The 26,275-nt window shown below is 44.2% G+C and overlaps 1 protein-coding gene across 4 annotated transcripts in view; it reads left to right on the top strand.

The window, feature by feature from the left end:
* KIF1B (kinesin family member 1B) overlaps positions 1–26,275 on the top strand; it is a 1,137,443-nt gene that overhangs the window by 1,043,269 nt on the left and 67,899 nt on the right. For all 4 annotated transcript variants that reach the window (XM_078642264.1, XM_078642262.1, XM_078642263.1 and 1 more), the window contains one exon: positions 20,450–20,571. In XM_078642264.1, the coding sequence (XP_078498390.1) occupies positions 20,450–20,571 (122 nt within the window). The remainder of the gene's footprint in view (positions 1–20,449; positions 20,572–26,275) is intronic.

The following is a 26,275-nucleotide window of genomic DNA, read 5'->3' as shown; positions in this document are numbered from 1 at the left end:
AGGCTCTTTCTGTTCAACCTCCTTTCTTGTCTGTTCATCCTGATAAGGTGGTTCTTCGGACCAGACCTTCTTTCCTGCCCAAGGTAGTCTCTGCTTTTCACATTGGGCAGTCCATCACCTTGCCCTCCTTCTTCCCGCCTCCGCATCCTTCAAAGGATGAAGAGCGGCTCCATCGTCTGGACCCAAAACGTGCGCTTTCATTCTATATGGATCGCACACGCCAGTTCCGGGTGGATGACCAACTGTTTGTTGGCTACGTGGGTGAGAAGAAGGGAAGGGCGGTACAGAAACGGACCATCTCTCGGTGGGTCGTCCTGTGCATCAAAGCATGCTACTCTTTGGCTCGGAAGGAGCCTCCTGTTGGGCTGAGGGCCCATTCCACTCGGGCCACGGCGGCTACTACTGCCCTGGGCCGGGGAGTCCCTTTGCAGGACATTTGCCAGGCGGCCACGTGGGCCTCGCTGCACACCTTTGCGAGGCACTACTGCCTGGACAGTCAAGTCCGGAGGGATGGCTTCTTTGGCCGTTCGGTCCTCCAGGACTTTCTGGTGTAGGTTGTATTGGTTCGCAGACCCACCACCGGGGTTGGTATTGCTGGGGTATCTATTCTAAGGTAAGGAATCTAATACTAACCTGTTTCTTTCAGATGAACAAGTTACTTACCTTCGGTAACGATATATCTGTAAGAAACAGTAGTTAGTATTAGATTCCTTACCGCCCCGCCCATCCTCCCCGTTCTGCGAACTGATACCTAGGGTTAGGGACATCCCTTTCAGGGCCCTAGTTTCAAATGGCACCAGTGTTGGTTCTCACATGGCTCTGCGTGTTCTGGCGCGGAAAAGCTGTGTGCAAAGAACTGACGTCAGCGCGCGGAGGCGGCGTCTATATACTCCAGCGACGTCATCACGGCGCACGACGCCGACGACGCGGAGCCGCAGGGGACACCTGCAGACGACGCCTACCGACGCGCAGGGGTACTGCTACGCAAAAGTTTCCGGATCCAGACTGACGCCTGGGGATATTCTAAGGTAAGGAATCTAATACTAACTACTGTTTCTTACAGATATATCGTTACCGAAGGTAAGTAACTTGTTCATTAACATCTCCAGAGACACTGCAGTGGATCTATAATGGTGGAGTGTGACCTACAATATTTCTCATGGGAAACATTTTCACAATCCGCCTGTGGTGACCACAGCCATTACGGATGCCTCGACCCTTGGTTGGGGAGTTCATCCAGGGGAGCTGGATATAAGGACCCTTTGGTGTCCAGAAGAACAGTTTCATAGCAATGTGTGAGAATTGTGGACAATGGCTCTCAAGGCCTCCCTCCCTTCCCTTGCGGTCCGTCTGTCAAGGTCTTGACGGACAACATTATCACGATGTGGTACTGTTTATTTGTAGCATTTCTAAAGCACATTAGACCAAACAGTATCAAAGCACTATACATCAAGGGTGATAGACAATACAATGGCTCATAACAACAGGTAAATTACCTGCACAGTCCCTACCAATCAATTCCACAAACAAACTGGTTTTAATTTGCTTCTGAAAGCTCAAATGAGAGCTCTGACTCCTGATAACTTCAGGAAGAGATTTCACAGCTTAGCAGCCACTACAGTAAAGACACATTCAGCCCACTAGTCTTTCTTGTAGTGTGGGACCGCTACCTTATACTGTTTCGCAGATCTCAGCAGTCTCCTGGGAACACAAATTTAAGTTGGTCTTCACATAATTATAAATATAAAAACCTGTATAGTGAAGGGATTTATGTGTTAATCACAATGTTTTAAACGCCACACCAACAAGCAAGGGAGAGTAGGGTTGTTTCTTCTCTGCAGAGAAACTCTTTAAATCTGGTCTTGTGCTCAGGATAATCAGATTTGTATGATCGCAAATCACCTTCTCAGAGTACTCGATGGACAGTCTCAGTTCACATCATTTAGACAATCATGAGTGGCATCTCCATCCAGAAGTGGTACTTTACAATTCGCCTTGACCGGACCCAAGTAATCTTGATTGCCACAGACTGGCCAAGAAGGGTGTGGTATGCTGACCTCATATGCTTCTCCCTGTGCCCTCCTTTCCGTCTCCCTCACAGGACAGACCTCTCGCAGTTGCAGGCGTAGGTTCTATAGCCTCACCTCCACAGCTTGCATCTACAAGCCTGGAGTTTGAATGGAGCAACCCGAGTTCCTTTTTACTTCCCCCTGAAGTGGTGGATGTTATTTTATCATCCAGCAGACACTTCAGCAAATCTGTTTATGCTGGCAGATAGGCTAAATTATTAAATCGTGTGAAGATAATTAGTTAGATCCTTTAATGATATTTTACATTTTGCTCTCTCTTTAGCCCAGCAGGGCTGTGCAATTGTCACAGTTAAGGGTTGTTTATCAGCCCTTTCGGCTTTAATCTGTTTGCTAGATCAACTTTCCCTAGTTACATTTGCTGTAGTTTTGAGATTAATTTAAGGGGCTTACAAATAAATATTTTCACACTCCCTTTATTATGCATGAGTAGCTTTTTTATTTGGTTCTGGCGTATCTGATGTTCCCCATTTGAACCCTTTCACATTTGTCTTTGCGACTGTTGACATTTAAAACAATTCTTCTTATTGCCATCACATCTTATAGGCGAGATAGTGAGCTTCAAGCATTAAGTGTAAAACCTCCTTTCACCACATTCTTTCCTGTGAAGTTGGTTTTAAGAACCAGGGTTGCATTCCTGCCAAAGGTGGTCACTCTCTTCCGTTTGGGTCAGTCCATTAAACATTCCACATTTCATCCTCCTCCAAATCAAACCAAGGAGGAGGAAAGGCTTCAATGTTTGGACCCCAAAAGAGCTGTTAGTTTCTACGTGGACAGGACACATGAATTCAGACTGGAGTACCAACTCTTTCTTTGTGGGATATATTTGAAAAATGCAAGCAAAGGTAGTACCATGATTGACTATCCTCTGCATCAAGATCTGCTACAGAATGGCACATAGGAGCCTCCTGAAGCTATTTGTGCTCACTCTGCTAGAACTAAATGTGCTACCTTAGCATTGGCTAAAGAAGTCCCTGTGGCAGATATTTGTAAAGCGGCGACTTGGGCTTCTCTTCACACTTTTTCAAAAAAATTATTGTTTGGATTCCTAAGTGAGGAGGGACAGTCATTTCACACTTTCTATTTTACAGGATTTTTTGGGTTTAATCAGACATGCACTCATGTCCAGGTGTGGGACAACTCGGCACCAGCAATCTAGTCAAAAGGTGAGTAATATGTAGATATTTGTATCCATCAGAAGAACAAGTTACCTACCTTCATTAACGCTTTTTCTGGTCTTGACCTTGCTCCAATGGAAACAGTCCAGCGCGCCCTGCAAGGCAGGTCCTCCCTGAACCGGAACTCAAGCAAACCAGGACTGGTTTTGCCCTAGTTAGGGCTCATAAGCCAGGTTTAGCTTGGTTATAGTGATAGTGTGCTACTGGGTCCCATGCACACCCATCACACTTAAGGCAACAGACAAATATACAAAAATTGATGGATGGAGTGTTTGAATTAAGTATGCCACCAATCACCCTTTTGTAAAGATTTATATCAGAACAGACACACTAAAGTATACAAAAAAGTGATGGATGGAATGCTTTAAGCAATCCATGCTTAATTATTTTGAGCACTATTGTGTGTCTGTTCTGATTCATGCATGTGAATCTGAAAGATTCAATGCTGCAGTAGAAATAGGTTACTTACCTGTAACTACAGGTATCCAGTATTGGGGTATCTTTCATAGATTCACATGCCTGAATCATTCCCCATCGCCGAGGCGGGAGTCCCACGGTAAAATACAAAACCAGTGCCCTAAGTAAATAAGAGTAGTAGGCTAAAAGAAAAGCCCAAGGGCCAAGATCTTAGTAGCCTATCTACATCAGTATATGGAAAGAACCAAAAATGAGTTCCAACCAATCAGCCACCAGCACCCTCTAGAACCTTCCCAGCAGAGGCAGTTCTCCTCCGATTTTCACTGCACATCGTGTGGAAGGGAGTCTCCATGAGTGCCTACTCTGTTCTTCACTTCTTTTCTTCAGGATGTCTGATAAGAAGGCTCTTTTTAGACCCTGTAGGACCTTATGAGAAGAAGAGGGTCCATGTGGATGACCAGCATAAAGACTGCATTTACTGCCTTCATCCAAAGCATGTTGCTAATGATTGTAGAATCTGCCATACCTTCCCTACTAAAACACTTAGGGATAGGGAGGCAAGACTACTTTTATGGCTAAAATCTTCCCCGGTTGAGGAGGATGACAAGGCCTCAACTTCGAGTAAAAGGGCTAGATCGCATGACAGTTCTTCCAGTGAGGGAAGAAAGCATCATAAGTCTTCCCATGATGTTTCTGACCATTCACAGAGGTTACCTAAGCTTTCTTCCGGGTCAACGCTGTCTTTGCCTTCTAAGGAATCCAAGAGACCATCGACTTCTAAAACTGTGAGTAAACCCCAGGTTAAAACTCACACTGGTTCCATCATCAATGGTTTCAGTGACTTCTGCTGCCCCCTTGTCGACGGCTTCTGTCTTGACAATGGCTACCTCTTCACCTATTGTGTCATCCAAGATTTCTGTCATGTAAGAAACCTGTTCTGAAAGACTCGTCAAAGAAGAGTTCATCTTCTAAGTCACCATCGACGACCGTGTCGACGCCGAGCTCGTCAACTAAGTTTCCATTGACGACGAAGGTACTTCTATCTATAAAGTCAATCTCGTTGACGTCGACCGCATCAACAATGTCGTCGACAACTGTCCCATCGACGTTTACTTCAGTAATGACCCCGTCGATGAAGAGTCCGTCGACAAAGAACCCGTTGATGACTATTCCGTCGACGAGGAGCCCGTTGACCATAATCCCGTCAACGAAGAGTCCGTCGATAAAGAGTCCGTCGTTGAAGAGCCAGTCGACGACTGCCCCGTCGACGACGAACACGTCGACGAGGAGCCTGTCAACGATTATTCCGTCGACGAGGAGCCCGATTCTACCAGTCTGTCAGCCATCAGTGGTACTTTGCCTTCACATTCAACGCCCATATCGTATACACATTTTCAATTGAAGACTTATCAAAGGCAGGATTACAGTAAGATATCTCCTCTCTTGCCATCTCACCTCTTGGAAACTTATGTCGAGGATGAGGATTATGATCATGAAGCGTACAAAGGACCGTTTGGCATAGCTCACCACCCCTCTGAGCTTAACATCAAGTGCCAAGAAGAGGATGACGAAAAATACCAGGAGCATTATTATCAAGAGGATCTTACCATTCCATATCATAAGTATCCCAGAAAGGAATCGAGTCACAGAGAGCTGAGATGCCTGATTCGTTACCTCAAACTGAGGTTCCTGCTTCACCACCTCCTCCTCCTGGTCCATCTGATCCGGTGCACCATAATACTACCACCTCGGAGGAGGAAGTAGAAGAGGGTGAATCACCTGACAGGACTAGTATCACGGATCCTTGGGACAATTATGTCATACTGATGCCTTCTCCACCCTCAGCCTTCGGATTCTCCCTCTGAGGACATCGGGGGTTTTCATAACTTGATGCAAAGAGCGGCAACTAGATTCCAACTGCCTGTTGCAGTAGAGCACACAGATTGCTTTTTGCATGATTTTAAAGAAGAGTCTAGGAAGATCACACGAGCTGTTCCTATCATTGATTATATCTGGAATGAAGGAATTAAGATTATAAAAACGTCTGCTTCCATTCCGGCTGTGCTTCCTCACATTGAGAAAAAGTACTGTGCTCCTCCTGATACTCCATCTTGTTTGATTGGTCATCCCCAACCAGACTCAGTGATTTCACAAGCCGCACAGCAGAGATCTAAAAATCTGGCTACGCCCATAACAACACCGCCTGATAAGGAGGGACGGAGAATAGACCTTTTAGGTAAAAAATTCTCCACTATGACAGCAGCCTGTATTAAAGCGACAAATTCTCTGGCAATAATCGCCTGTTCTGAAAGCCAGATGTTGTCAGATTTGGCAGAATTTATCGGCCTCATCCTTGAAGACCGTAAACAGGACGCTAGGAAGATCCTTTTGGAAGGAGAACGAGCCACATCTGAGATCATAGATTGCGCTCTGGATACCAGCTTTCGCCAACTTGGCGGTGCTGCTGTGCTTAGACGCCAGGGATGGCTTAGAGCCACATCTTTTAGGCCAGAGGTACAAACAAAGATCTTAGACATGGCCTATGATGGAGAGTCTTTATTCAGAAACACATTGATGCGGCCCTCCTTGCTAAAAAAACGGAACCTGATACTGCTAAATCGCTGGGCGCTCTGCAATACAGGCGCGGATCATTCAGAGGTGCAAGAGGACATGGTTTTGCATCAAGAGGAGGATATCAGAACCAACAAAAAAGGCAGTATCAATTACAGTATAGACAACCTTACAGCCAATCATCATACCGCCAATCCCCTTCGGCTAGTTTCTCCCGTCAGGGCGGTCGAAATTGATCGAACAATCAAGGTCGCGATACCAACAGGAAGCAATGATTTGTGCAGGACGCAAGCGGTACCCCCTCCCTCCCCGTGGGCGCAAAGATTTCAGCGTTTGCTCAAAAGTGGCGACAGATTACTTTGGACAGATGGGTTCTCGACCTAGTAAACAACGGTCACACCCTGGAATTCATCAAACAGCCACCTACAAACCCCGCCCAGGAGTCCCCCTCCCCCTCGTCTTCACTTACTGTTCAAAGAAGCCTTAAAGATGCTCCTCAAAAAGGCGATATAGAAGGTTGCATCGTTTCAAAGAGGAACCGGGTTCTATTCTCGTTTCTTCCTCATCAAGAAGAATTCAAGGGAATGGCTCCCGATCCTGGACCTCCACAAGCTCAACAAATTCCTCAAAAAGCAACGTTTCCGTATGGTCACACTTTCCGAGGTCTTAAGCTGTCTAAACGAAGGGGATTTTATGGCTTCTCTGGATCTGGAGGATGCGTACTTTCACATCCCTATACATCCCAAGCATCGCAAATATCTTCGATTCACAGTGGCTGGCGTCCACTATCAGTTCAAGGTACTCCCGTTCGGAATGAAATCAGCACCAAGAATCTTCACAAAATGTTTGGCACCAGTGGCAGCAACATTGAAATCTCAAGGAATACAGGTGTTCCCGTATCTCGACGATTGGCTGCTCAAAGGTCCTTCGGAGCAGGCGGCTGAAGATGCGGGCTCAGCATGTCTATATCTCTTCTCGGATCTAGGCCTCACTCTCAACAAGAACAAATCACAGTTGCGTCCTCTCTAAGTTATTCCTTTTCTGGGGGCAAGACTGGACACGCTACAGTGCAAACATTTTTATCAAAGGGCCGCCAGTTACGTCTTCAGAAATTGGCAATCTCAATTTCAAAAAGAAAGTCCGTTTCTGTCCGGATGTTTGCTTCTCTTCTGGGGATGAGTTCATTAGCGATAAATCTCATACTCTTGGCACGGCTCAGAATGAGACCTCTTCATGAAGAATTACACCTTCAATGGCAACAAGCCGTAGGATCGTTCGATTCCATCAACGCCACGTCGCTTTTGATATATTCTCTGCATTGGTTGTCCCAGAAAGCGAATTTAGCTCCAGGCCTCACTTTCCTACCAGCCACTTCAGACTTCGTTTTAACAACCAATGCTTCCATGGAGGGATGGGAAGTCATCTGGAAGATTTGCAGATTCTTGGGAAATGGTCCCAAGAACACCAGCGACAACATATCAACAGGTTGGAGCTTCGCACCATTTTTGTTTCTCTGCAACCATTCCTCCCAAGGATTGCGGGTCCCTCGGTGCTGGTCCGTACCAACAATACGACCAGCATGTATTACATCAACAAACAAGGAGGAACAAAGTCGCCGACACTTTCGCAGGAAACCCAGAAATTGTGGGAGTGGGTCACATGCCACAAGATAACTTTGAGGGCAGAACATGTCAAGGGCCTCCACAATACTCTGACCAACACGATTAGCAGGTCTCTAGCGGACTGCCACGAATGAGAACTGGAGCAGGTGAACAGAGTTTTCAAAATTTGGGGCAAACCAGCACTAGATTTATTCGCAACGAGGGAGAACAAGAAATGCCAATACTATGCCAGCAGGTTCCCTCAACAGGGATGCATTGTACATGCGATGGTCAGGGATTTGTGCATACACTTTTCCCCCAATACCCTTGATTCCTAAAGTGCTTCGCAAATGAAGATGGAGGGCTGCCGTCTCATTCTGATTGCACTCTGTTGGCCAAGGCAATATTGGTTCCAGGAACTACTTCTACTATCTTGGGACAGTCATATCCGCCTGATTCTGACTCTCACAATGTTGTCAAGGGACAGGGGTCATGGATCCATCCGAATCCACGGTCGTTGCGCTTGCACGCATGGCTCCTGATTTCTTAGAATTCAAGGTCCTTCATATCCCTCAGGACTGTCGTGAGATTTTGGCCAAGTCTCGTGCTCAGAGTACAATCAAGACTTATCGTTTAAAGTGGAAGCGATTCTGTCATTGGTGTGAGGTGAATAACATCCATCCTATTCAAGCTCGTGCGGAACAAATTCTTCCTTACTTGCAGTCTCTGGCCACATCTGGCCTGGTTTTTTCATCGATTAAGGTTCATCTCGCTGCTCTCTCCAGATTCAGAAAAGGTACTAAACTACCTTCTCTCTGTTCATCTTCGCTTGTCAAGCAATTTATGAAAGGGCTTTTCCTCCGGTGCGCGCACCTCCTCCTGAGTGGGAGCTCAATACTGTGCTGGCGCAACTAATGAGACAACCGTTGAACCTATCCACAAAGCTGATCTCAAGTTCCTCACGTGGACGGTTGCCATTCTTCTGGCTCTTACTTCTGCACGAAGAGTAAGTGGAATCCAAGCGTTCACTATCACAGAACCCTTTTTACATTTCACTAAAGATTACGTAACTCTTCGAACTAATCCAATATTCATCCTTATAGTACCAACTTAATTTCACTTGAATGAACCGGTAAAGTTAAAAGTTTTCTTCCTGGATCCATCCACGTCAGCTGAGAGAACATTGCACTCTCTTGACGTTAGACGTTGTTTAAAATTCTATTTACAGAAGACTAAAGATATCAGGCGATCTAATCAATTGGTCGTGGGCTATGGTCAAGCCACACTTGGGACTGCAGCAACAAAGGCAACAAAAGCCAGATGGCTGGCTTCTACGATTCATTTCTGCCATGACAAGGCCAACAAACCTTTACAGAGAAAGGTTAAAGCTCATCCTACCAGGACTGTGGCAGCTTCTACAACATTGTTTGCTGGAGTGACTTTGGAGAACATTTGTCATGCTGCAACATGGAAAAATGTCCACACTTTTATGAAACATTATTGTCTGCAATCCGCACAGCAGGAGGATACAGCTGTGGGACAAGCAGTTCTACGTCATCTTTTTAATTAAGGCCAGTTTCAGGTATTTTTCTCTTATATAATGCAATGTTTCATATGGCAAATTTGATATGCTTTCGCTGAATATATGCATAGCTCTCTATGTTTTAATAATCTTGCCTTATTTCGTTAATGTGCTTAATATGCATTTTATTTTTAAATGGCTTATGTTATTGGCGTTCCAACAATTATGGATGCGTTTTGGGAGTTTCTGAACCTTGTCTCCAACCATTCGCAAACGACACTGTTGCTTGCATTACTGCTTGCTATTCTGATTCAGGCATGTGAATCTATGAAAGATACCCCAATACTGGATAAGAAAACTAGTTACTTACCTGTAACTACAGTTATCCAGTATTAGTATCTTTCATAGATTCACATGCACCCACCCTCCTCCCCGGCAAGTCAGTTCTTTATATTTGGAATACTTACTTCCCACTTGTGCTAAGAAAATCTGAGGTGAGAAATGCCTCTGCTGGGAAGGTTCTAGAGGGTGCTGGTGGCTGATTAGTTGGTTCTTTTCCTATAATGATGTAGATAGGCTACTACGATATAGGCCCTTGGGCTTTTCTTTCAGCCTACTACTCTTATTTACTTAGGGCACCGCCACGGGGAATGATTCTAGCATGTGAATCTATGAAAGATACCAATAATGGATAACTGTAGTTATAGGTAAGTAACTTGATTTCTTCTCCTACATCCAGCCACTGATCATTTCCCTATGTGTACTTCCACACTCATGATTAAGTGTTGGGGCCCCTGAGGGGGGAGTGAGATTTATTCTACTGTTCTTTCATTGGCAGTAGGTCAGGTATTTTCCACTGTGGTGATGGTGCTACTAAAGTGGCACTATTGACAGCTTACTGTTCAGACATCTTCTGCTAAATTAAAGCAGAATATATTTTCATCTGTGCCTCCAAACAGGGAAAATTCCTACTATATTTTAAAGTTACTGTGTGAATCCCATCTCGAAAATGGGGAGTAATTCAAGCATGAGAATCTTTAAAAAATAAAAAAGTTCATGTAAGAGAACTGTAGTTAAGGGTAACCATCTTTTTTCTTATGTCATTGGACTAACTTCAAAGGAAGCAGTGAGCTGATTGTCTTAGTGAACAACATTCTCAAGACTCCCAACACAGTGAGGAGTGCAGCTTTAAGGTGCGCATAGCAGCCTTCAGGACCAATAGCAATAGGTTTAAGGAATCATTCTCCACATCCAAGGTCATCAGATGTCAGTTTAATACCCTTTTCTGTTTGTTTACTCTGGTGAAATGGCCTATGACTTTGCGGGATCGTAATCCTGCAGCACATTTGATGCACAAGCCCTTACATGCAAATGCTTTCGTAGATAACAGCATTTCGGTTTCCTCTTACCTGCATGCCCATGGAAGGTGACCCTCCAGAAACCATTGTCTGTATTTAATTCAAATAGATTACTTTTTCTCTCTTTCATGCATGAACAGTTGTTACGCATCATAAATGCCTGATGCACTACAGATTTCGTTTTGTACAAAACTAGGAATATGTTTTGTTTAAGCCAATCTTTTGAAAAATATTGAAGCTTTACAAAATCATGGCTAGCTGGAATAAAGCCTGTATATCCTGTTATTTTTTCAACTCAAATGTACATGCACAGACATTCAATCCAATGCAGTATTGTGGCATTCCCTAAACATGTACCTGTCAATGAGCGATCCAGATGGTTATTTGGTCAAACCGACAAGCATGTTACAAACACTTCAAACTTGATGCTTCATCTTGTGGTGATGCTCAGTTTAGCCAGTTTGCTTAAGTTATTAGCTGCCAGATACTCACTGGTAATCTTCATTACTGCAAGTCATAGTCTTCCTGATCATGGTGCTTAAAAAGTGAGTTTGTGCGTGGCCAGGGCACAGATATTGCCCACATAAACAAGTGTCTAACTATCCCCTCCCAGCATGTCTGTCAATTACTTCCTATCACATGACTTATAAAGGAGGTGCCAATTGTAACAACTTCCAGTAATAACAAAGCAAAACAAATACTAACAAACATGCAATTTCCTACCATAGTCCAAATAAATGTTCCATAGGGAGTGAAGGATAGGTAAATATGGGACTGTGAGGAGGAAGACTGTTACTCTGAGTTATGAAGGTTACTGGTACGTAATCCTAGAATTACCATCCTCGCCCATCTTCCTCGTCACAGTCCTTACTAGCATAAACATACTCCAAGTTGTGTAAAAAAAAATTTTTTAAAGACAACAAAAATAAGTGTGCATATTGTGCTTAGTTAATAACAACAAAAGAAAATGACTGTACTATGGCTAAAACTGATGAACCAAATGAAGAAGCAATTACCTCACCCATCTGTAATTCATAGTGAGAAATGTAAGTGTTTGGGGAGACCCAAGTTTCTACAGCACAGCATTCTTTAAGGGGCGCCTCCTTAATAGCTTCCCAGGAAGAGGATACACATCTACTGGACTGCCCCTGGACTAAGGTTAGAATTGGAAGACCTCATTTTTGATAGGCCATGGAAAGGGTCGTTCTCACCCACGTACTGAGCATGTAAGTAGAAGGATGATGACCCATGTTCGTCAATCCCAGAAGTAATGACCAAACATTCTACTTCATAAAAAGAGGTTGTTCTCTGCAAATGGATGGATAGGGCTTTGTGAACACCTTGCGAATGCCAAATAATTTCCTGTTCAGAAACCGGAGATGAAAGAAACACAGGCAATACTAAGTCCTGGGGCAAATGAAAAGACGAGGAAACCTTGGCAGAAATAAAGGCTCTGGCCTCAAAATCACCTTGGCTTCAAAGAACCCCCACGGCTCTAATTGCTGCCCATTGGCTACACAATGTAGATACCACCAGTCCAAATAAAAAAAAAAACTCAAGAATTCCTCCTAATCTCCAAACACCCAAGGATACGCAACAGAGAGAATTCACTGGTAGGGTTGGATCTCTCATAGGGGAGGGAGATGTTGGAAATATACAAGGAGGTCGGACTACCAGCTGAATAAAAAAAAAGTGTAAACCAGGGACAGCAAGACTAGTGAGTGTGTATGAGAAGAACTGCCCCTTGTTCGTCCTTGTTCTTGGATACGACTTTTCTAAGTAAGGCAAAGGGAGCCAATGCAAAAAGACCTTTGGACCATTTGAAGCTCATCTCATTCTCTGCAAAGAGTTATGAGAACTAAGGATGGGAAAGAAAGGCTTAACCTGTCTGAATGCCTGTTCTCCTACTCCAGGAAATAGATAGCTTTTAGCAGGGTCGGCTTTAGCCCTGGTGGTGCCCTGTGCGACAATGTTTGTTGGCGCCCCCCACGGACTCCCTCACTACCACCCTTTAACAGTGCCCCCTCAAGGCTCCACAATAAAGTATAGTTTAAGAGTACTTGGTCTAGAGAAGCACAGGCTCAGAATTTAAAACACAACCCCGTAGTTGGTGGTTACATTTAATAAGATTTTTTTTAACCGAAATGAGCACTTTTTGAAACATTAGAATAATGAAAGGGTGGGGGGGATAATCATAATGCTCTAATTTATACCTTGCAGTTTGCATGCAGCTCTTTGATGACAGATATTAGCTTACTGTTCCGTGTTAGGATTTTAACAACTACCCCGCAAGTAACTAAAGGATCTCTCTGAGGATCTCACTGACCTATTACATAATATGCACTTTGTGATCTGCATGGTACACATTCTATGCAGCAGGCATTTTAACCTTCTGTGCGAGCATAAAATGAGTTAAAACTTCCACTAGGCAAAACTTCTTCTCTCTCCAGGAAGAACATTAATCACTGGGGTGATCTTGACATTTTTCTGGTTGTATGAAAATTGCCTGAGGCCAGCAACACAGCAGCAGGTGCTTTTTAACCATATAATACTTCCGAACACGTCGCCCTCTCAAAGTCAGCACCCGGTGCGGTGGCACCGGTCGCACCGCCCTAGAGCCGGCTCTGGCTGTTAGAGAGGTTACTGTCTTTTCCAACCAGGATGCAGTGAGTTCTGCTAACAAGCTAACTGAGGCACTCTTTTGCTACCCAGATGGTTCACATAAGAGCTTGTGACCGGATTGTTTGGACCCTTACACCCTAATTCTGAAGAAAAAGAGAGAAATCTAGGAGAGCGCTTTGAACAGCTGACAGCTCCTTCCTTTTAGAAGATTTTGCCTGCTCCTCTCTGGACCAGAGCCCCTGAATTCAATGGTCCCTCGGTGTACCTTCAAACTACAGGCATCCAAGGTGATTGTTATTACAGGGGGATAATGAAACCCCCTTGTTCAGATGGGAGGGATGGAGCTACCACTGACGATGAGATTGAAGTCCTTCAATACTGGATCCCAGTGAATAAGCTTGTGATTCTATAAATAGTACAGATGTAGCAGAGCCCAAGGACAGACAATAATAAGGCTGCAATGTCTCCATGAACCAATGTCTTGCCAGAGCCTCCCTGCACTTGAGGAGGAACCTCAGTCAAGTCATTAACTTCTGTGCAACTGGAGGTAGAATTATTCTTCCCACATCTGTCATGATTAGGGCTCCGATAAACTGAAGTTTCTGGACAGGAAGAAGATGATACTTGTCTCTGTTCAGCCAAAACCAATGGGATGATAGCATCTCGCAAACCGTTTGTACTGCCTTCAGACCCATAGAAGAAGAATAGACAGCGATTAGCCACTGATCAAAATAGGGAAGTACCAGTATTCCCTTGGAATGTGGTTAATCACCAACGTATGAAGGATCTTGTTGAACACCCTTTGAGCCAATGCCAGCCCAAAAGGATGGACACAAAATTGAAAGTGATCTCCAAAGACACTGAATCTTAAACACTTTTGAGAACTGCCATGAATCCGTACATGAAGATAAGCATCCAGGAGATCCAGGGAGGCGCATTATATCCTTGTAGCCACCAACAAAAGAGTGGACTGCAAAGTCACCATTTTGAACTTTTGATAGGCAATAAACTGGTTCACTCATGTGCGATTAAGGACAGGATGAAAATCCCTTATGCATTTTGAACCAAAAACATCAAATAACAGCTCAATCCCTTTTTTATAAGCTGCAACAAAGGGTAATAGCCCCCTTATTTAGTAAATACTCTGCTCCTTTCTTCAGACATTGAAGCTTGACTGGGCATTAAGGAGTGGGTGCTGAGATGAAGAAATTCCATTAATGTATCAGAGAACCAATCTGGTATCCTTGTCAAACTAACTGAAGGACCCAGGAATCTGACACATCCAATTGCCACTTCCCATAAAAGTGTTGAATTTTTCCCTCTACTTTTTCGGGATAGTGATCACTTTGGTGCTGCTGGTGGTATTGGGAGGGAGCTGGGGGTAGTAGAAGGGGGTTTGGGGAGGTTGGGGGTGGAAAATTTTGGTGGTTTGCTGCCGGGATTATCCATGTAGGGTCCTCCCCGGACACGTCCCCGGCCACAAAATGACTGATCAGTTCCTTTGGAAGTAGAGGGTTGACCACAAGCACTGCAATACCAAACCTCTCTCTTTTGAAGGTGTGTAAATAAGACTCATCAGCTTGCAGTCTTCCACCAACTTTTTTAGAATCTCTTCCAATTGTTCTCTAAACAGTTTGCTGCTGCTAAAAGGAAGGTGGCTCAAGACAGATATCTGGGCATTGTCAGCTCTCCATAACGTTCTAAATGATACGTGGTAAAGGCTCGGTTCGGTTAAAAAAAAACTTTATTCGATTCATACAAAGAATCATAAAAGTATACATTTTAAAATTACGAAACATGATTACAATTTTAAAATGAATCATCTGTAATTTACACATTTAGAAAATTAAAAACATAAACTAATACATTCCAGAAATCATTTGAATGAATAAGGACATACGGACAATAGGATCCATACTAATCACCCTAGGCCAGCCAGTATTATTACACACAATAATTATAATCAAGTGGCCATCATACAGCAACAGATAAATACAGGTTCCCACAACAATGTATAAGTCTAAGGGCAAAATGTATCCATACCGTTTCCTAATCTGGAGTGACACTCGTATAAAATTTAACATGGCGGAACATACTCCAGGAGTTGATAGCGATAACAAGTAGTCAAAACCTTCTTTATAATTACATGGTTGCTGCCTCTTCAGGATAGGTTTGATAAATCTAATCCTTGGTTCCTGATATAAAGAACAAAAGAGGACAGCGTGTAGGGTATTCTGACAAACTCTGTTATTGCATGGGCAAGGGGGCAGCCTCTCACACCAACCCCCTTGCTTTGGAAAGGCGAAAAGAAAGTGAAGAATATTTAGCCTAAACCTTGTAAGATAAAACCGCCATTGCACATGGGTTGTGAAAGTTAAATAAAACTGGTGCTGTATTTTATCCGAACATAATGTGTTTAAAGATTTCCTGTAACTTGTTTTAATTTGGGTTTTAATGTCTCCCTGGATATTTTCAGGGTTGTCATACACGTGACCCAAACCTATTTTATGCAACATATCGCTGACATATGACAACCAAGGAATCTGCTTTGCCTTATCAAGACTCTTACAGTCTAGGAGAATATCTCTAGAAAACTGGAGGTCCTCAGATAGCCATATTTTACCCCATAATAACAAAGGCGAGAGACGAATGATATCAGTCACATAACTCATTCCCATTTCATCATGACAGAAAATATTTGATGAACCCAATGGAATGGATAATACGCGTTTAAAAAATTTATTTTCCATGACCTGTATTTTGGCAGGACTTTCGGTCCCCCATACCCCTGCCCCATAAGTGGCCACAGATAGGTATTTAGATCTATACAGGGTTTTTAGGTGTGCCACCGGTTTTTGACCCAGCTTACCACAAAAGCGGAACAGGCCCTCTATGGATCGACTGGCACTCTGTACTCGAGCCTTCATTAGTGGTGCCCAGCTCAGTTTGTTATTAAAAAGATTTCCCAGGTAATTAAAGTTGTCTACCTTTTCAATGGTAAAATCATTTACCATGAACTTCCTGGATTTTGACCCTTTTGGACCACAGACCATTGCGAAGGATTTTGCAAAATTTACCTTCAGATCCAGGTCCAGCATGAAGGTATTAAAGGCATCAAGACAAACCTGCATACTATTTCCTGTAAGGGTCATTAGTACCGTGTCGTCGGCATAAGAAAGCATGGGAATACTCCTACTGTTTATCTTTGGAAAGTCACAACAGTGATCCAACAAGTACTTCTCCAGGCCGTTTGTGTATACTAAAAACAAGAAAGGCGCTAAAATGCAACCTTGTCGCACATCCTCGGTTGAGGGAATAGATTTTTTTTCCCCCCCCCCGGTCCGAACCTCATAGCCACAGTTGTTGCTGCATGCAATCTGCGGAGCAATGTAACCAGAGGTTCCTCGAAACCCATGTCATCCATCATTTGCCACAGCTTGCTTCTACAAACAGTGTCAAAAGCACTTGACAGGTCCATGAAGGCAAGGTAGATGGATGAACTCCTTGCCCTCATGTACTTGCCTATAATTAGTGCCAGATTCAGACACTGTTCGACCGTCCCCTTTCCTCTTCTGAATCCGTATTGAGAGTTCACAATAAGGCCCACAGAATCTGCCCATGTTTCCAGTCTGGCCAGGATAACCCTTCCCAACAATTTGCATGATGCATCAATTAAAGATATGGGGCGATAGCATCGGGGATCACACCTATCACCCTTCTTAAAGATCGGCACCACCACTGCCTCCTTCCATGATGCAGGGATACGGCGAATAACAGCTGCCCTAAACACATTTAGCAACAACGGTGCCCACACATCAATGTTATGCCTAAAAAAGTCCAAAGGCACAGCATCCGGACCAGGGGCTTTTAATAGTATACCTTTCCTCAAGGCCTCCTCCACCTCTTGCAATGCAAGTGATGAACTTAAAGAGAAAGCTGTGGATGAGGCCACCAACTCCCTAGTGTCATCCAGCAAGCCCAAAGATAATATTGCGTTTGGGTTAAAGATTTTTCCAAAATGGACTACCCACGATGCACCAGTAATCTGCATCACTATATTATCTTTATTATCACTCTTAAAAAGGGGACGATTCACTACTTCCCAAAAAAGCCTACTATCTTTTACCTCTGATGCTTTCTCTAGATGTTCCCAAGCAAGGTTTTTTAGGTCCTGCTTTCTTTTTCTGATAGCCTCTTTATAGGCCATTCTAGTTGTTCTTACCAACTCCTTATTCCTTGGTTTTTGTTGTAGTGCAATTTTTAGGGATTTATGTGATGCAGAGCACACAGCATCAAACCATCTAAAACCCTTTGGGTTATTTTTCCCAATTGGTTTTCTAAGATGTTCGGCCACATGCTCACATAAAGTTTCAAAATTCCTAATGACCTTTTCAGGATCAGATATAGGCGCTAAACATGACTCTAATTCAGAGCTATGGGCGTTTAAGATCTCTGCCTCTAAACCTACAGCATCTATTTTCCCCCACTTCAAAATGACACCTTGGTTCCTGTTATATTTTATTGGTTGCTCCCAAACTGGATGTTTTATAGTAACAGGACAACACAAAGATAACATTAGGGGGTTGTGATCACTTGCAGCGTTTGCAATTACCTCAAGCTTGTCAACATAATGGAAGTAACTACTGGACACAATGGCAAAATCAATGACACTCGTCGAACCTCTAGTTCCCTGAAAGGTTGGTATTGGTGATGAATTAGGGGCAACCCAAGGCTCCACTATGCATAGATCATTTAAAACAATGATGTTATTTAGAACGTTCCCCTGTGGTGTGTGTGCTTAAAGTGTATCAGGGGTTGTTCATTTAGATCCTCCAAACCACACACATTTGAGCCACCAAATTTACACAGCGAACAGTTGAAATCACCAACCCAAATGACGAATAATAGCGGCCGGTCACTGCGTGCCTTACATATTACTTCCTCCAGGCTCGTAATTACGGATATCTCATTATCATCAAAGACATTGTGATACCAGTTTATCAGTAACAGCGGCTCAGGGAACAGATTTTCCAACAAAAGCAATTGGTACCATGGGCTATCCACTATCTTAGAAGTTACCACATTGTTCAATTTAATGGAAATTGCTGTCATTATCCCGCCCCTTGCCCTCCCTGCTGGTGATGGCACTGCCAGAACATTAAACGGTTGAAAGCCATCAATGTCCTGGGACGTTCGGCTCCATGTCTCCTGAAAACACAGGATATTGTGACCGCCCACATAATCCAACCAAGCCTCATCCTCTAATCTACCAGCAAGACCTGCGATATTCCAGGAGATTAGGCACAGCCTTGGTTCCCCCAAATTGTCACCCACAGGTTCTGGTCGAGTTGCCAAAAGTTGTCCTGTGGCTGATAAATTCGACTCACATTCTGAGATAATAATAACCTCTGGCTCTAGTGGGTTAACAATCAGTGGGTCACAGGCTGAGACATCCTCCACAAAGGTATCCTTCCATCTTTCACCCTCATTCTCCCTCAACTTCACCTCTCCTCTGGGAGCTACGTTTTCCTTTTGGCTGACTAATGGTCAATCTAATCCCTCCATTCCCACTAGTGGATCAAAACGGTTTCTTAGGGGAATGTTATTATTATTTGGAGTCCACCCTGGATATACCTCTCCCGGGGGATAGAATAGGTTAGATAATGGTATGTCCCAGTATTCCCTGGGATTATTGATGTGTAGATGATTATTATCAACCGAGGGTTGTTGTAGATTTGGGTACATAGGTTGGAAGAAAGAATTAACGTTCTTACTATAGTATCTTTGAGCAGTCGGGTTCGGGGTGAGATTTCGTCCATATATTGGATCAGGTCTACGCGTCAAAGAAGGATGATTTGTGGACATGGGTTGGTGGAGAGGGGTATCATACTCGCTGTAATATCTATGTACAGCCTGATTCCGAGTTGTATTAGTTCTATATGATACGTGGTAAAGGCAACATACCCCTTCATTTCTCTTGAAGTGGAGTCTATTCCTCATCATTCTGGCTGGGAATAAATGAAAAGTAATTAGAGAGGGGTCCCTAGACCAAAGGGACATGGCTCCTTGTCAGATTTGTAAGTTAAAAAAAACTCCCTTTGGGACTAAAACCAACCACAATTATGTTTCTGCAGACATACTCTCAAACATTCACTGCAAAGGTGTCATACATCATTCTATAGCAACCCCAACACTAATCAAGTCAAGCACCACTAAATTACCAAATAGTCCAAGTCTTTAATATCAAATCTTTACATGTACCATTTAAAACAACAAAAAATAATGTATAACAACTGTGCAGAAGGGACACCTGGTGTCACTTCTGTATAGTTCTTATACAATCTTTATGGTCGATTTTATGTCCAAAAGGGAGATTTTCGACTTTTGAGTGGGAATAGAAGAAAGCCAGGACCTGACAATGAGTAAATTTACCTTATGGTGGCATTTTTATTCCTAGTCAGTTAGCTGTCTCCTGTTGCCAGCGCACTTCTGGATATGCTTCTGCTTTCGGTCTAAGCCTTCAGATCATTGGCGTCCTTTTTTTTATTAAAGAAAAGGAACTGCAAGGGTGCATACCTGCACTGGAAAAAGAGGCATATGCTTCCAAATTGGGTAGGAATACTTGCATAATGTTTGATGTTTGAGAAGCAGATTCCTGCTCTGCCTATGTGAGGGAGCTTCAGAACGATCATTTCAGGATTCATCATACACATAACGTAAACCTTTTGTCTTTATTTTGCAGTGCAGTTATGAGCTTGTATGCAACAAACAACTATATGTTTAGAGTTCAGAACCTAGCTCTTAGAGGGCTTGGACATTTTATTATAACGTTTCTTTAGCATTGCCTCACTGAATAGTATCCCTGGACTTTACAAAATAAATTTTCATGAGAGAGGAGAAATTATCATGTGGTGGTGAGTCATAGGCTGGAGCAGTTGAGAAAATTGCGGAACAGTAGATTAACCTAGGTATGTCTAAAGTGTCCAGAATTTATACCGACACCTGTAAGAGCATCCTTTTGGTCTTGCTTTCATTGTTTTTTCATGTTCTTTAGAAAAGTGATTGCTAAAAATTGTGTTTTTGTTTCTATCAGCTTTCAGATATGTCCCCCATGGGAAGGGATCCATCCTTATCCAGTTTCAGCAGTGCAACCCTAACCCCCTCTTCCACTTGTCCATCCTTGGCTGACTCCAGGTGCAGCTCCATCGATCAGAAGTAAGTCTTGTGGGGCCAACATACCCTAAGGTATTGACCCAGGCCACAAAGCCTGTCACTTCTAGACCACTGATTCTAGTCCAGCCCAAGACAAAAGTGCTAATTCACTGGCAGAATATGCCATCTATAGCTTTATTTTCCCAGGGGGTTATACTGTGCTGAAATATGCTACCATTTATCACTACTTAATTACAAATGCCTCAGAGATTCTAATAATTGTCTGAAAATGGGGAGTTGTCCTACTTTACCTAGCTTTTGTGATCTCACCAGAACAAGGAAGAGTCATGTTAGTAGAGCATATTGTGAGGGAGTCTGAAAATGTTGCTATTCCATAACAATTGCTCTAATGGATACTTGCTACAGCGGATTCCTAAAGAGAACCATTTCCCCAGGCCTTAGACTTGACCACAGTGTTTTTTCTAGATAATCCACTGGCTCCTGGTGGTGCTATTCAGCACATTCCACAGATCGACTATTCCTCTCAGTTAGCAACTTAAAGGGTTCATTGAAGGTGCCACTGAGATTGGTGATGTCAATTCTTATTTTTACACAGTTCCACAGAAGCTGGATCAAGGGCAGACATGTTTTCACTCTTCTTTTTTTTATGGTATATATTTTTGTGAACATTTTCATTTTGTTTTTGGGTGACAAAGCCCTCACCGAAATCTTTAGGCTTTCTATATATTGTGGACACATGTCTGTAGCACATTCCCATTTGTAATGCCTGTATTCCCCAGGTAGGTATCATAACACTTGCACATAGTATGCTTCCACATGCAGATGTCGGAGGCAGCTTGATAGAGTCAAGAAAAACTATTGCTGGTGTCTCTGGAGTGGAAGTCTTGGACCTCTTTCAAATCGAGGACACATACAGAAGCCATTCAATAGAGAAATTGCACAGTAAGCACTAAAACATACACAATCCTCTCGCATCATGAGAGAAAGGGAAAGGCGGTCCAAGGAGCAGCTGCTCTGCTCTTCAGGGCCAATCTCCCAGGCTGCAAGAAACTGTTCCTGAAAAGCAATTGAGTTATCTGCATTCTGGAGTCTTCAAGACGCAAATTCAGATATTTCAATAAGACATGCTACCCATTTTTTGCAAAAAGGACAATTGATGGACAGAATGCAGAACAATGTCATACATTCACCTTAGTACAGAGATCTGGGCCTAAATACTTCGTTTTTTTGCTCACCATGCCATTCCAGTTTGGACCCAGCCATAAGCAAATCAGTCTTGACCCTGCGCCCAATGTGAACAGTCCAGCCCGAACTGCCATTCCGGGTCCTCCCTGGAAACAAGCATCTTAGGACCAGTTTCGGGCTTTCACCCCTCATCAGCCAGGATAGCTTGACTCCATTGGCATGGGTAGCACGGGACCCACGTCTGGGCATACCCGTCCCACTCGGGGTGACTAATACAAAAAGAACAATTGATGGACAGAATGCAAAACAATGTCATACATTCCCCTCAGTACATAGAACTGGGCCTAAATCCATCGTTTTTTTGCTCGCCATTCCAGTTTGGACCCAGCCATATGCAAATCAGTCTTGACCCTGCGCCCAATGGGAACAGAAAAGCCCGAGCTGCCAGGCCAGGGCTATTTTTTGCAACTCAGTGTGTGCACCACGTCTTGGTCCATGCCGTTGGCACCAGACACTTTTTGCAGCATCTTTGATCCCTACAACGATCACTGATGCACCACTTCTTTGTGCTGACCAGACAACAGGAATATATTACCTGCAAGTTTGACAGAATCAAGGGCAATTATTAAAGTTGTTAGCAGCTTTGGAAGCATTGATGTATTTAAAAGACTTTGATAACATCTTACATTTAAAAACTGCGAGGAAAGGGTCATTTGAGTATCTCCTTGAACAGGAAATGCTGTATATCAAGATAATGACTATATCAGTGTTTTTTTCGAAGTTTGATGACCTCCTGGGGTCAGTCGCAGAGAAACATCCCAGTTGCTCCACCCTCTAGTGTACAGTCATGATTTCAACCCTTAGAAAGCAGCAGAAACTGTGTAGATCCCTTTGCACAGATCAGCCTAAGTCACACCCAGTACAAAGATTTTGTCGGGCAAATGAGTCTCTCATCATTCAGTGATTCCCTAATGCATTATCTAATGGGAAGCATGTGAAATACCACAGTCCACTCAAGCAGTTTCCTGTTACGCTTACAAGAAGCATAGTTTTATAATCTAATTTGAAATTCAACAAAGACATAGTTAAACAAAATTCATACTTAAGGTGCTGTGGATGGTGTTAGTCAGGGCAGTGCTCCTGAGTAGGTGAATTAGTCAGATTTTTGTACTTCAAATTAGAATATAACATAACTAGTGTACAGAATTAAACTTCGGTTGTGGTCACTTTATCGTTGCTGTACATAATCCTTTTTTGTTTAGGTCGCTCATGATCCTTGTCGATACATTAAGTGAACCCTTGCCTCAGAAGAGGTCAAGTCCTTCATGACAGCTGTTCAAAAGCTGTGGATCCCTTGGAAATGATTTTTCCTTCTACGGTAGTGAAGTTGAAATTGTCCAACACTCCACAGTTTCCTGCAGAGCCCTTGCTTCCTTTTAACAAGGCTCTCCTTGACCCTGTAGGCTTCATGGGAGAAACTATTTTGAGACCAACAATTAATAGCGAAATCATCAGGTGCTTTAGTCCAGCTCTGGGTTATTCATCATTTTTGTCCTCCCCACTACCAGAGAGTCTGGTTGTTTAGGCACAGTCCTCAAAGCCGAATGCAAATACCTTACTTACAACTCCTCTGCCAGAGAATCCATAAAGTTTGACGATTGACTTACACAAAGCTAATGCCACCTGCATTTTGGGCTGTTACATCCTTTCTTTATGGGAATAGACAAAACTCATGGGCATCAGTCTTGCCACATAATATGAAGAAGTTGTTTTCTGATCTGGAAAATGAAGGACTCGTTGCAGCTAAGCAGATACTGAAGAATGGCTTGAGCCGCAGATACTGTGACCCTGTCTATGGGTATGGCTACAGCGACATGTTTAGATGTGTCACTCGATTTTCGGGAGATGTCTATGCTACACTTATGGACATTATCTTTGATAGCAAAAGATTATTTGGATAGAAAGCCAATTCTTCCTTGAAACGTTCTAAGAACAGCAGAGCAATGGCCCAAGCCCTGAGCCAAACCTTCCTGCAGCCAATTCACCAACAATTCTATGGTGACTCTTGGACTGTGTTGTTCCAGGAAGTACAAATGTCTCAGACTGTCCAAACTCCTCAGCAAATGTGTTGCTCCTTTCGAGGCAGGGTTCGACCTAGAATGTATCAACTGGAGCAGGAGAACCAGTCCTTTTCATCCTCTGAAGTCTGAGAGGCCTCTTCACACCTCTTATCCCTCCATGCCACCATCTTGCAGTGGCCGGTGCAATCTTATTTTGTCAATGTTATTGAGTAGTGCTCAGTACAAACATGAAGATAGCCTTTCCTCCTCCTTTGGGTATCACAGTGAATGAAATTAAATGAAAAAGAAACTTCTAGAGCGCACTGCGGCCAAGTGGCTTCCTGGCGCTAAGGAACACATCAGTATCTGCCAAAGAGCCCGGAGGAATTAGCCAGGGAAAGCCTGGAGAAAGAAGAAAGTTTTGAGAGCTTTACGAAAGTGTGAGAAGATAGGAATGGAGCGAATAGAAAGGGGGAGAGTATTCCAGATCTGGGGGGCCCGCACCGAGAAACGGGTGCCTCCGGTGCGGGATTTACGGAAGCGGGGGACGTGAAGAAGAGATAGAGAAGACGAGCGAAGAGAACGGCTGGGGGCGTGAGAGGAGATTAAGGAGTTGATAAAGAGAGGAGCGGAGCGGGCATGCGCCCGAAAGTCCAAGCAGGCAAGTTTGAACTGGGACCTGAAATGAACGGGGAGCCAGTGAAGGGTTTTTAGGGCAGGAGTGATATGGGAAAACTTAGGAAGACGGAGAACAAGACGGGCCGCCTGGTTCTGGAAGGCCTGGAGCCGGCGAGTTTCGTAGGCCGGAATACCTACGTACAGGCCGTTTCCATAATCCAGGCGGGATGTAATGAGGGCGGTGATAATAACTTTGAGGGCATTAACAGAAAAAAACCGGGAGGTTTTGCGAATGAGGCGGAGGGAAAGGAAACAGGAGGAGACAACGGAACTGATATGCGCATGCATAGAAAGATCATTGCTGATCTTGATGCCCAAGGTCCGGACAGAGGGAACTGGGGAGGGGGGAGGACCAAAAGAGAGGGGCCAGTGGACAGAGGACCAGGGGTTGGAGGGGCCACCAGTGAGAACAAGCTCTGTCTTGTCGGGGTTGAGCTTCAAATGATTGAAGCTCATCCACTGGGAGATGAAGACAAGAGTAGAGCTGAGCTTAGGGAGAGAGTGAGTAGGGGAGGATAGGTCAAAGACGATCTGGAGGTCGTCTGCGTAGTTGTACACCGAGACCCCCAGCTCAAGAAGGGAAGAAATGAGGGGGCGGATATAAAGATTAAAGAGAAGAGGGGAAAGAGAAGAGCCTTGGGGTACCCCACAAGTGACCGGGAGGGGGGGTGCAGAGAAATCAGAAAGGTGAACTGCCTGTGATCTGCCCCGAAGAAAGGACGCGATCCAGGAGAGGGCAGTGCCCTGGATGCCCGCTGCGCTGACACGGTCGAGAAGAATGGCATGGTCGACCGTATCAAACGCAGTGGACAGATCCAAGAGGACTAGGGCCTGGGGGAGATTACTATCGGCCTTCCCTTTCAGTTCATCCAGGACCGCAAGGACCACACTCTCAGTAGAGTGGCCCGGTCGAAAGCCAGCCTGGTGAGAGGCCAGGATGTTATTCTCCTCGATGTAATTGGAGAGGCAGGATGTCACATGGCTCTCAAGAATCTTCCCTAGATAGGGAAGAAGGGAGATCGGCCTAAAGTTCGATGGAAGGGAGGGGTCCAGGCCAGCTTTCTTCAGGATAGGAAGCACAATGGCAGTTTTAAAGGAAGAAGGGACAGAGCCCAGAGCCAAGCAAGAATTGAGAAGAGTTAGGGGAGGGGTAGGACAACTAGTGTATAGGGATCTGAGGATCCGTGCAGGTGCACAATCCGTCGGAGAGCCGGACTTGACCTTAACAAGAAGGTCGAGGAAGAGCTCAGGAGAGATGGGTTTAAAATGATCCAAAACAGAGGAAGAAAAGGAGGAAGGAACCGGCAAGTCAGGGTGGGGCACGATCGGGATGTTGGCCTTGATGGTGATTATTTTATTGATAAAATAATCATTCAAAGAATGACAAAAAGATTGAGAAGGAGCAGGGGAAAGGCCAGCACGGTCAGAGGTGGCAAGACTATGCACCAGTGAGAAAATCTCACGAGATTTATTGGCCGAGAGGGCTACGCGCTCCGTGAAATATTTGGATTTTGCCGCTAGGATGGCCAATTTATAGTTGTTAAGAAGAGCCTTGTAATTAAGGCGGAGAATAGGGCAATAGTTGCGGCGCCAGCGACGCTCAGAACGCCTAAGCTCTAATTTCAGGGATCTGAGGTCGTTGGAGAACCACTTGTGAGCATCATGAAGGCGGGCTGATCTGATCTTTTTGAGGGGAGCGGCCCGGTCGCAAGCCGAGGAGAGCCAGATGTTAATGGCATCCGCCTGATTCTCCACAGAGAGGTCGGTCAGGGTAGGAGCCGATGAGGACAGAGAGGAAGAAAGATCATTCCTATGTTCTGACT

The sequence above is a fragment of the Lissotriton helveticus genome, chromosome 5_1, assembly GCF_964261635.1.
Source record: "Lissotriton helveticus chromosome 5_1, aLisHel1.1, whole genome shotgun sequence".
Lineage (NCBI taxonomy): Eukaryota > Metazoa > Chordata > Amphibia > Caudata > Salamandridae > Lissotriton > Lissotriton helveticus.
Note: the sequence above shows the minus strand (reverse complement) of the source record. Positions and strands in the feature narration are given on the sequence as shown.